At 36.4% G+C, this 12,561-nt stretch overlaps 1 protein-coding gene across 3 annotated transcripts in view; it reads right to left on the reverse strand.

Annotated features, from left to right (window-relative positions):
• Positions 1 to 1,647: 1,647 nt before the first annotated feature.
• CHM (CHM Rab escort protein) overlaps positions 1,648 to 12,561 on the reverse strand; it is a 265,730-nt gene continuing 254,816 nt past the window's right edge. For all 3 annotated transcript variants that reach the window (XM_045051291.1, XM_004000686.5, XM_019824049.2), the window contains one exon: positions 1,648 to 7,510. In XM_045051291.1, coding sequence (XP_044907226.1) covers positions 7,319 to 7,510 — 192 coding nt within the window. In that variant the 3' untranslated portion in view covers positions 1,648 to 7,318. The remainder of the gene's footprint in view (positions 7,511 to 12,561) is intronic.

Raw genomic sequence — 12,561 nt, forward strand, 5'->3', positions numbered from 1 at the left:
TGAACAGTACTGTGGGGAGCTCAGAGGGAAAAATATCTTTGCCAAATGAGGTTGCCGAAGTGTTAGTAGTTAAATTAACATTAAATTTGGGTTTTAAACGCAGAATAGAAAGTTTATTAGAGGAAAAAGGGTGTAGTGGTAGCAGAGAGGTGAGGGAATTCCAGAAAAGAAATGATATATGCAATGAGCCAAAGAGTGAAGATCCTGAGGAGTTCATTGTGACTGAAAATTAGAGTGTGAGGAGGAGAGAGAGGTAGAGTGATAGGAGATGAAGGCAAAGGGAAACAATGTTTTTGGGGGATGGTAGTCTCATATGCAATGCTAAAGAAGTCAGATTTTACTTAGTATGTAAAGGTTTTTAAGGAGAGAAGTGACATGATTAGGGCTATTTGTATTTAAGTGAAACTCTGCCACTACTAGGGCAGGTAGATACAGCTCATTATTATGAGAAAGAATATAATCTTATTACTAGTAGATCATAAACATGTTTCAGTGCATGAAGAATTCAGAGGAGAGGAGCAACCCAAATCTAACTATGTGACCTTGGACAAGTCATTTTATCTCTGTGATTCAGTTTCATCATCAAGACCCTAATCTGTAAAATAGAGAATGATAATAGTACTTACATGTTGTTTTGAGATTAAAAGTGTTAATAGTTCCTGGTACATAGTAGGCACTGCAAGTGTTACCCTTCATTTCTTTTCCTACCCTTTGCTGGTCCTCAGAGTCCCAAGCCACACACTCTCACAACCATATTTGGTGCAGGCTAGGGATGTGCCCTCAAGGGCTTCATTTTCACTTAACTTTGGTGTGTTATTATGCTAAATAACTCCTCACCTTGTGTCAGCATGAGAAGGAATTCATGCAGTGGCTTCTTCCTCAATAGGTAATTGGAATAGAATGGGGAGCCTTGTGTCAAGACCAATGAGAACAATGGGTTGTGGGAATAGAGAGGAGGGAGCCATTATCAGGAAAATATTTCTGAGATAGAAAATATTTCTGAGATAGAACCAAAAAGATTTTGTGTCCAACTAAATATGGGAACTGAGGAGTGAGAAGTTGTGATTTTACATGTATGTAAGCAAGATAAATAGATCTTTTTCTACTACTTTATCAACTTCTTTGATTTTTAAAAACACAATAGTAGATGGTAGCTACACTTGTGGTGAGCATAGGATAATCTATAGGGATGTTGCTTACGTTGTACACCTGAAACTAATGTAACGAGTTAACTGTACTTAAAAAATTAAAATAAAAACACTGTGCACATTTCAATTGACTTTTCATTTGTTCCATTGGTAGCTCTAATTGGAGAAAAACAACTGAAGTGATCTCCACTCAGTAGTAGCCTGAATGGGGGATCTACTGTGCCATTAGCAACAATTGTTAGAACAACAGTTGCTTACAGCTAAACTATATTGTTAATATAGGAAATAAGACTGAAATTTGATATGGATAATTGGGGCATGTTATGTTTTACAATATATGTGTTCAGCTTAGTTTCCCCAAAATATGATTATGTTCAACAGATTCCCATAGAGTAGTGGTCACAAGCCCAAATGTGTATAGGCACCAGAGAGGTTTCATGTTGGAAATTAGTAGCAGTCTCCATGTTGCAACATCTGAAAACATGAGTAAAAAGAAACATTTTAGAGGTTAAAAAGCATTAAAATTTTATCATTGATATTTATCAACAAAGTACAAAATAAAGGTTTTCAGAGTTGCATGAATATCAATTTCCCCACTCCATCTGACTCAATAATGCTATTTTCATTTTCAATTTGAGAGACAGAGGCTGTAAACATGTTTATTTTTTCCAAACTTGCCCTTGTGCCAAAGAGGTTGCTCAGCAAGATTCTTTCTCTCTGACCCTAGAAGCCACTGACCTAAGGTAATAAATTCAAATATGTGATTTTTGTAGCCCATGGTTTCAAAACATTATAAAACAAAATATATAGGATAGGACTGAACATATTAAGGCCTCATTTTCAGAAACACAATAGTCATCTTGTAAAGTAACATACTATCTATAGGTTATTATTATTACTATTAATCAATGGACTTTTATCTGTCGTTTAAAAAATTTGCTATGAAAAGTTTTAAACACAAAAATACAAAATAGAAACACTCATATAGCATAACCTAGATTTAACCATTGTTAACATTTTATTATATGTATTTGCTTCACCTGCCTTTAAAAAATCTCTAACAGATAATGGTTTTTAAAAAAATTACCATTACGACACCCAGTAGTTAAAATTATCCTTGATATCAACTAACACCCAGGCAATGTTCATCCCTATGATTGTCTCAAAATGGATTTTTTGTTTTTTTAAAACAAAGGTTTTATTTATTCAAAGCAAGGTCCAAACAAGGTTAGCATGTTGCACTTGGTTGATACATCTCTAAAGTCTCCTTTATTCTGTAGTGGTGCTCCCTTCATTTTATTTGTGTCAGTTAATTGTTGATAGAATCAGGTTATCTGTCCTGTAGAATTTTATACATTGCATCTCCATGATGTCATTAAATATGCTTCTATCCCCCTAATGTCTATAAATTGGTAGTGGAATGCTTCCCAGTTAGTGCTGGGTACTTAAACATCTTATTTTCTACTTGTACTGTTTTTAAGATTGATCACTAGGTTCAGGTGATGTCTGCATCAAACTATTATCACTAAAGGTTTTAATAATAATAACCATTACCTAGGTCCATTACTACATTGAGTTTACAAAATGGTGATTTTTTTCCCTAATTCTATCATTCCTCATGTAATTACAAATGGTGATTCTTCTATAACAATTTTCCTTCAACAACTATTTGAATACCCTGAAAATACAGTTTTTACAGGAAAGACATAATAATTGCTTCTTTCTTTTTATTAGTTTCTAGAATAAAAAGGTTGGTGACATAGCAATGAAAGCAACGATAGATGAAAAAGAATAGTATATAATAGATGCTAATATATTAGATACTATTAGAAATGGGAATAGAGAATTAAGAGCTAGTATTTTATCTTTTTAATCTCTACAAACAAATCCTCTGCTAAATTGATAGTCTATTTTTTTTTTACCCCACATGAAAATCCTGAATAAAACAACTCACTAATGCTTCTAGATCAGCAAGTATCCATGTCTAAAGAATATTTCTTTTAGGGGTCAGCTGTATCATTGAGAGGAAAAGGATTTACACATGCAAGTCCCATTAATATTAATAGGAGTTACCAGCATAAATCACATTGCAGTGATAGGTGAAAAGACTCTCCAGCCTACTAGAATTCCAGTTCTAATGATTATCTGTCAAATGCCCCTAAAAGTCATCATAGCCAGGAAGAGCGGACATGGCAACTTGTATGGGAAGGGCATGTCATTGCAGCTCCACAGCTAAACTATATTAATGGAAAGAAAACTTGTCTTCAAAATGTGATGTGGGATGCTAAGTGTTAAACCACTTAACGAATGTTTTAAAAATTCCACCATTAAAGAGGTGAATTCAAACATCAAATCACTTGTTTAAAAAAAAAGTGTGAATATTGTATGAGCTCCAAGATGCTTGAAGGATAATATGGCTACTTGTTTAAAAATTAAATTAACCTTATTTTTCTTAAATTTATGAATCATCTCACAGATAAATTGTCAGCTTTGAAAGACTCCTGTTATCTTTTGAATGCATTCTATCTAACACGCTTTAGGAAAATACCTGGAGTTGACAGAAAATGTCACTTTGCTTTAATTATTTGATTCAAGAGCAAATCATAGTTCACTGAATGATTTCTGTAAGAACATCATCAGCAGTCTCTTATCTATTTCAAGTAAGTTGTTAGGGATTCAGCCACCACAGAGAAAAACATTTCATGTTCTCATTCACCAAGTAAATATAAAAAACAATTCATATTATTACATACTAAGTGAGATGTGAAAACAGTTTGTAGGCAATCAATGTACTATAAAACCTTAGTTCATGCCTCACAGCACTGATTTCAAACAGAATGAGGTCTGATGCTGGCATCTAGAACAATTTGCTAAGTAAATCAACCCATGTATCATTTGATTGCCTTTCTCAAGTGCTTAGAAACAAAACCAAGTATACAGCTGGATAATTAATTGCTTAAATAGTAGACTGATACCAAGAAATCAGTTCCAAGACAATCTTTAATTTCTTGGCATACATGCAAAATTTTAATGTTCAAAACTAGGAAACCATGCCTGAAAGGCATCAAAACAGATTTTACTTCCTCTGAAAACTTACTGTTACTGTGTGAAAATTATGAATAATCATATTTATGCTTTTGAAGTGCATATAAGAAAATTACCCAGGAGTAGAGATAGATCACTCAATACCAATAGCAGTAAATAACTTACTTGTAAGAAAATTAATTATTGCTTTGAAGGATCAATACTACTTAGCAATCAAATTTCAACAAAATTTTTTGAGATCTTTAGGACTTTAGACAAAGGGCTGCCTTCTTGGGAAGTACAGCTGTGACAGAAGTTAATCATTAGCATGGTCATTATTTTAGATAAAAGGCTGCCAATCTCAGAAACTACCATTCTAGAAGTTAACTATTAACGTGGCCATTTTACTACAGGCACCTTAAGTATCACTGGAGATGGGAAAAATTGTAATTCAGTTTTCCTATAGAAAATACCTAAATTTATAGTATCTATCTACCTATCTACCTACCTACCTACCTATCTGCTTTTCTGGATAGGCATACCAACTAGACAAAGACACAGTAGCAACACAGGGTAATTGGCTTTCATATAGAACACTAAACTGAGTGGTATTATCATGTTTGGTTAAAAAAGCATGCATAACTAAACATTTTAAACATATGAATCAAAATTCTTTGACAATAATGTTCAACATTTTAAATTAGCTACTGAAACTTCTGTATTGCATATAACATGTTAACTTTATTTATATAACTTCAGGCTTATGATTTTACAACAAAACCAAAAAGTTTTTTGTTTTAAAACTATAAAAAAATTTATTTGCAGTACTTAAGACAGCTGAAAAGAAAGCTCTTAGAATAATTTCTATTACATTCTGAGGCAACAGGAAATATTTAAGATTCTCTATCAAAATGTTTTAAACGGTTGTGTAATATTTTAGTCACCACTAATCATATTTAGGAACTTTTAAATATTTCAATAGTATTTAATAAATAACCTGGAAGAGATTATGCGGATGGCTAATGGATAAAATAGGGTACAATACGGGTTGGGCCATGAGACCACAAAATATCTCCTTGTCTACATATAGATAGCTGCAGTAAAGCTATTGTAATTTTCTAGTTATTATTCTGAGCCTACTCTGATTGTTTACATAAATATGTATGCTGTATTCAAGAGGCCTTAACTCTTAGACTGTAACAAAGTACAGTATTTTAATTGGTGCCATTGTATTTAGACTCAATACTTTTATACAGTGGGACCTTTCATATTGCTGGTATTGAGGGGCAGGGCCAATACCTGGTGCTTCTAGGTATGTATTGTGCATTTAGACCATGGCATAAGTTGGGTTTTGGGAAACATGATTTAAGATCTGAATCTATTAACAGAATATATTATAATGTGATTCCACTATCCCTGATTTGTATGATAATATAAAAGGGGAAGAGAGACACAGAAGGGTCCAAAGAGAGAGGAGATGGGCTGTACAATGGGCAGAGCAGTTAAGAGCAGCCTGAAAGGCTGGGAAGGTTTTCCTTTCACCTGGATTCCATTGTATCTATAGGGGATTGGAAAGGTGAGGCAAGGGCTACATTCCTTGGTTCTTTCCATTTCTTAGGAGTCTGTGACCTGAAGAGCTCATAGCCCCACTGCAACTGAAGTAAGAACTACATGATTTCTACTATAGCTTTGGCTCTCTGATTGGCAATATAGGCCAGAATGCACAATAAACATTTTATGTATTTAATTATTGAAACAAATTAAGTCTAAACTATTGCTCAAATAAAGCAAATCATCAGAGCTTGGCACCTGGAAAAATTTTAAATTGTCATGGTCACTGTAACTAGGTTTGCTGGCTATGTACAACCCTAACATTTTTATGTTAAGTGTATATTAGGGTTTACCAATTGTCATATTGTATTGAGAGTCTTTAGTGGTTTTAGGTTTACCTACCAGAAAAGGAATATGAATAATTTATACAGTGCTTTCCTTATTAAGATTCAAAACCAAAATTCCATGTTACTATGTTTTATGGCCTATAGACTATAAAATACTAATTTAGGAAATAGTTTTATTTTAAAAGCTTAATGCAATAAAAACACTGTGAACTACTGTGTTGGGGGAGTTGACAGCAAACAATTTGCTGCATGAGATTTTTGATATTCACCTTCAAGTCAAGGGGAAAACAACATTCCCCCCAACCCCCCAAAAATCATTTTAAGGTTTGCACTGCATTTATCTTCAAAATCATCCTCCTAAGGTAGGGAGAGTGTTACTATTTCTATCTTACATATGGAGAAAGTGAGCCCTATTTTTAGACAAAATAAACAATTTGTCTAATCTCATCAGTAGTACAGCTAGGACTAAACTGGGTCCATATACAATTAGGTTCTAATTACTTGACTAGACAGAATTTCCACATACTGATGAGCATATCCAAATCTTTCCTTCCATTCCTTCAGTCCTATAAGCTTTCCTAGTATGCAAATGATTCACATACAAATAGCACTACTAACATTAAAAAATGTTGAGTACATGGACTCATGATTTGTTTGTAAAAATGTATACCTTAATATTGGCGTTTTCAGTAATTCTCAAGATAGAAAACAAGCCAAACCTCTATTCCGAACATAGGCTCCTGCCTAGATCAGGATATTTTAGCTCTCCTCAATTACATTTACATGTGCTTTTATCATTGGTGCCATCATGCTTATATCCATAAAGAAAATAGAATTAAAATAATCACAGGAAATACATGACTGGATTCTGAAGATGTGGATTTCAATCAAAGACCCAAAGTGATAAGCAAAAGCTTTCCTAATACCACAGAATTACTAACAATGCATAGGATCACTTTCATATCCACAGCTATATTCCTGGGAATCAATCCATTTATATTCATCTGCTAATTCCACAGGTGTATTATCTTTAAGTAGGCAAGCCAATGTGGTTTACAAGTATTTTGTGCTCTTGCAATGTCCTCTTTCAGGAAAATCCCCTTTTGGATTTCTATGCCCTGTTCTCTTGGTAATAATGTATGTCAACTGGCTGCTGTTTTCTAACATTTTTCAAACATTTCTTCCATGAAGAAGACTCTGAGGCCAGGAGGAATTTTCAAAGTGCGTGTATAGTTTGGTGTATACCCATTATTGAGAGGACAGCTCTGGGTTTCCCAGACTTCTGCTTTCCTTGGGAGTCTCTGAGTTCGCTTCTGGTATGAAACTAGATTCCGAAGCCTCTGATTGTAAACTGTCCCCATCAATGACAATGTCTTCAGGATTTGGTGGGGGTGGACAGAAGTCTTCGTTGGGGCAGATTTGCTGGAAAAGTGTTTCAGCCTGGACAAGGAAGAAAGGACATGATAGTTTTTGGTCATCAGCTTAAAATGTATATGACTTTCTGAAATTATTTTAAAAATGAAGGTATCACCCTTGAAAATTACTTTGTTACAAAACGTTATCAAGTATACACTATTTTTTAAAAATCCACTGTCAGAATTTCATGACTTTTCTCCAATTCTATGCAAGCATTCAGGACCACCCTTCATGTATTATCAGTACTTGACCAGATTATCAAGTGTTCATCCCCCCAGCCAAAATTCCAAAGGGAACCAGTTCCCATCACCGAACTTGCTTGCACCTCACAAATATCCAACACTGTGCTTCAGTGGATCCAACCCTCCCAGGGGCCTGCCTCCCTCCCAGTGCTGCAGGGCCCCTCCAACAGGAGACCACCACAGGCAAAGTGAGCTAACCTACCCCTCCCTCCCCTGTGCACCTTGCAGATCCACCCCAGCTAATATGCCAGATCCCATCAAAGCAGCACCACAAGCCTGGCAGTGTGCAAGTAGCCCAGAAAGGGGCCACACCATTCCACAGTGAGTCCTGCTCCTGGGAGAGGGGAAGATAAGGTACACACCAGTCTGACTGTGGCCCCAGTGGTGGGCTGGGGACAGACATCAGGTATGACTGTGGCCTCGCCCACCAACACAAGTTACTCTGGACAGCACAGGGAAAGTTCCCTGCAGTTTGGAGCCACCTCAGAGACTACCCAAAATGACAAAGCAGAAGAACACTCCTCAAAAGAAACTCCAGGAAGTAGCAACAGCTAATGAATTGATCAAAAACGATTTAAGCAATACAATGGAGCAAGAAGTTAGAATAATAGTCATAGAATTAATGGCTGGGCTTGAAAAAAGCATAGAGGACAGCAGAGAATCTATTGCTACAGAGATCAAGGGACTAAGAAATAGTCATAAGGAGCTAAAAAATGCTATAAGTGAGGTGCAAAATAAAATGGAGGTGACCACAGCACGGATTGAAGAGGCAGAGGAGAGAATAGGTGAATTAGAAGATAAAATTATGGACAAAGAGGAAGCTGAGAAAGAGAGAAAAAAAATCCAGGAGTATGAGGGGAGAATTAGAGAACTAAGTGATGTAATCAAGCGCAAAAATATCCATATAATAGGAATTCCAGAAGAGGAAGAGAGAGAGAAAGGGGCTGAAGGTGTACTTGAACAAATCAGAGCTGAGACCTTCCCTTATCTGGGGAAGGAAAAAGACATTGAAATCCAAGAGGCACAGAGAACTCCCTTCAGACATAACTTGAATCGATCTTCTGCGTGACATATCATAGTTAAACTGGCAAAATACAAGGATAAAGAGAAAACTCTGAAAGCAGCTAGGGAGAAACACGCTCTAACTTACAAAAGTAAACCCATAAGAGTAGTGGCAGATCTATCTACTGAAACTTGGCAGGCTAGAAAGGAATGTCAGGAAACCTTCAATGTGATGAACAGAAAAAAAATATGCAGCCAAGAACCCTTTCCAGCAAGTATGTCATTCAGAATATAAGGAGAGATAAAGGTCTTCCCAAACAAACAAAAACCAAAGGAATTCGTCACCATTAAACCAGCCCCACAAGGGATCCTCAGGGGGATTCTGTGAGTTAAATGTTGCAAGGACCACAAAGTACCAAAGACATCACTACAAGCATGAAAGCTACAGACATCACAATGACTCTAAACCCATATCTTTCAGTAATAACACTGAATATAAATGGACTAAATGCTCCAAACAAAAGACATAGGGTATCAGAATGGAAAAACAAACAAACAAACAAACAAACAAAAACAAGACCCATCTATTTGCTGTCTACAAGAGACTCATTTTAGACCTGAGGACACCTTCAGATTGAAAGTCAGGGGATGGAGAACTATCTATCATGCTACTGGAAGTCAAAAGAAAGCTGGAGCAGCCATATTTATATCAGACAAACTAGACTTTAAATTAAAGGCTGCAACAAGAGATGAAAAAAGGCATTACAAAATAATTACAGAGTCTATCCATCAGAAAGAGCTAACAATTATGAATGTCTAGGCGCCGAATATGGGAGCCCCCAAATATATAAAATAATTAATTACGAACATAAGCAACGTTATTGATAAGACTGTGGTAATTGTAGGAGACTTTAATACCCCACTTGCAGCAATGGATAGATGATCTAGACACAGGGTCAATAAAGAAACAAGGGCCCCGAATGATACACTGGATCAGATGGACTTAACAGATATATTTAGAACTCTGCATCTCAAAGCAACAGAATATACTTTCTTCTCGAGTACATATTGGAACGTTCTCCAAGATAGATCACATACTGGGTCACAAAACAGCCCTTCATAAGTATACAAGAATTGAGATCATACCGTGCACACTTTCAGACCACAATGCTATGAAACTTGAAATCAACCACAGGAAAAAGTCTGGAAAACCTCCAAAAACATGGAGATTAAAGAACACCCTACTAAAGAAGGAATGGGTCAACCAGGCAATTAGAGAAGATATTAAAAAAATACATGCAAAAAAATGAAAATGAAAATACAACAATCCAAAAGCTTTGGGATGCAGTGAAGGCAGTCCTGAGAGGAAAATACATTGCAATCCAGGCCTATCTCAAGAATCAAGAAAGAACTCAAATAAAAACTTTACAGCACACCTAAAGGAAATAGAAGCAGAACAGCAAAGACACACCAAACCCAGCAAAAGAAGAGAAATAATGTAGAGCAGATCAATGAAACCAAGAGTTGTTTTTTTGAAAAAATAAACAAAATTGATAAACCTCTAGCCAGGCTTCACAAAAAGAAAAGGGAGATGACCCAAATGGATAAAATCATGAATGAAAATGGAATTATGACAACCAATCCCTCAGAAATACAAGCAATTATCAGGAAATACTAGGAAAAATTATATACCAAAAAACTGGACAACCTGGAAGAAATGGACAAATTCCTAGGCACCCACAAACTTCCAAAACTCAAGCAGGAAGAAATACAAAACTTGAACAGACCCATAACCAGCGAAGAAATTGAATCAGTTATCGAAAATCTCCCAACAAGTAAGACTCCAGGATCAGATGGCTTCCCAGGGGAATTCTACCAGACATTTAAAGCAGAGATAATACCTATCCTTCTGAAGCTGTTCCAAACAACAGAAAGGGAAGGAAAACTTCCAGACTCATTCTATGAAGCCAGCATTACTTTGATTCCTAAACCAGACAGAGACCCAGCAAAAAAAATCAGAACTACAGGCCAATATCCCTGATGAATATGGATGCGAAAATTCTCAATAAGATACTAGTATATAGAATGCAACAGCATATAAAAAGAATTATTCACCATGAACAATGGGATTCATTCCTGGGCTGCAGGGATGGTTCAAAATTCACAAATCAATCAATGTGATACATCACGTTAATAAAAGAAAAGAACCATATGGTCCTGTCAATTGATGCAGAAAAAGCATTTGACAAAATTCAGCATCCTTTAATAAAATCCCTCAAGAAAGTCGGGATGGAAGGAACATACTTAAACATCATAAAAGCCATTTATGAAAAGCCCACAGCTAATATCGTACTCAATGGGTAGAAACTGAGAGCTTTCACCCTGAGATCAGGAACATGACAGGGATGTCCACTCTCACCGCTGTTGTTTAACATAGTGTTGGAAGTTCTAGCATCAGCAATCGCACAACAAAAGTAAATCAAAGCCATCAAAATTGGCAAAGGTGAAGTCAAGTTTTCACTTTTTGCAGATGACATGATATTTTACATGGAAAACCCGACAGACTGCACCAAAAGTCTGCTAGAACTGATACGAATTCAGCAAAGTCATAGGATACAAAATCAATGTACAGAAATCAGCTGCATTACACTAATAATGAAGCAACGGAAAGACAAATAAAGAAACTGATCCCATTCACAATTGCACCAAGAAGCATAAAATACCTAGGAATAAACCTAACCAAAGTTGTAAAAGGTCTGTATGCTGAAAACTATAGAAAGTTTATGAAGGAAATTGAAGAAGATATAAAGAAATGGAGAGACTTTCCCTGCTCATGGATTAGAAGAATAAATATTGTGAAAATGTCAATACTACCCAAAGTTATCTACACATTCAGTGCAATCCCAATCAAAATTGCACCAGCATTCTTCTTTTTAAAAAAATTTTTTTTTCAACGTTTATTTATTTTTGGGACAGAGAGAGACAGAGCATGAACGGGGGAGGGGCAGAGAGAGAGGGAGACACAGAATCGGAAACAGGCTCCAGGCTCTGAGCCATCAGCCCAGAGCCCGACGCGGGGCTCGAACTCACGGACAGCGAGATCGTGACCTGGCTGAAGTCGGACACTTAACCGACTGCGCCACCCAGGCGCCCCTTGCACCAGCATTCTTCTTGAAGCTAGAATAAGCAATCCTAAAATTTGTATGGAGCCACAAAAGACCCCGAATAGCCAAAGTAATATTGAAGAAGAAGACCAAAGCCGGAGACATCACAATCCCAGACTTTAGCCTCTACTACAAAGCTGTAATAATCAAGGCAGAATGGTATTGTCACAAAAACAGACACATTGGCCAATGGAATAGAATAGAGACTCCAAAATTGGGCCCACAAAAATATGGCCAACAAATCTTTCACAAAGCAGGAAAGAATATCCACTGGAATAAAGACAGTCTCTTCAACAATTGGTGCTGGGAGAATTGGACAGCAACATGCAGAAGGATGAAACTAGACCACTTTCTTACACCATTCACAAAAATAAACTCAAAATGGATGAAGCACCTGAATGTGAGACAGGAAACCATCAAAACCCTAGAGAATAAAGAAGGAAAAAACCTCTCTGACCTCAGCTGCAGCAATTTCTTACTTGACACATCCCCAAAGCAAGGGAATTAAAAGCAAAAATGAACTCTTGGGACCTCATGAAGATAAAAAGCTTCTGCACTGCAAAGGAAACAATCAACAAAACTAAAAGCTAACCAACAGAATGGGAAAAGATATTTGCAAATGACATATCGGACAAAGGGCTAGTATCCAAAATCTATAAAGAACTCA

Source organism: Felis catus, chromosome X (assembly GCF_018350175.1).
Source record: "Felis catus isolate Fca126 chromosome X, F.catus_Fca126_mat1.0, whole genome shotgun sequence".
Classification (NCBI taxonomy): Eukaryota; Metazoa; Chordata; class Mammalia; order Carnivora; family Felidae; genus Felis; species Felis catus.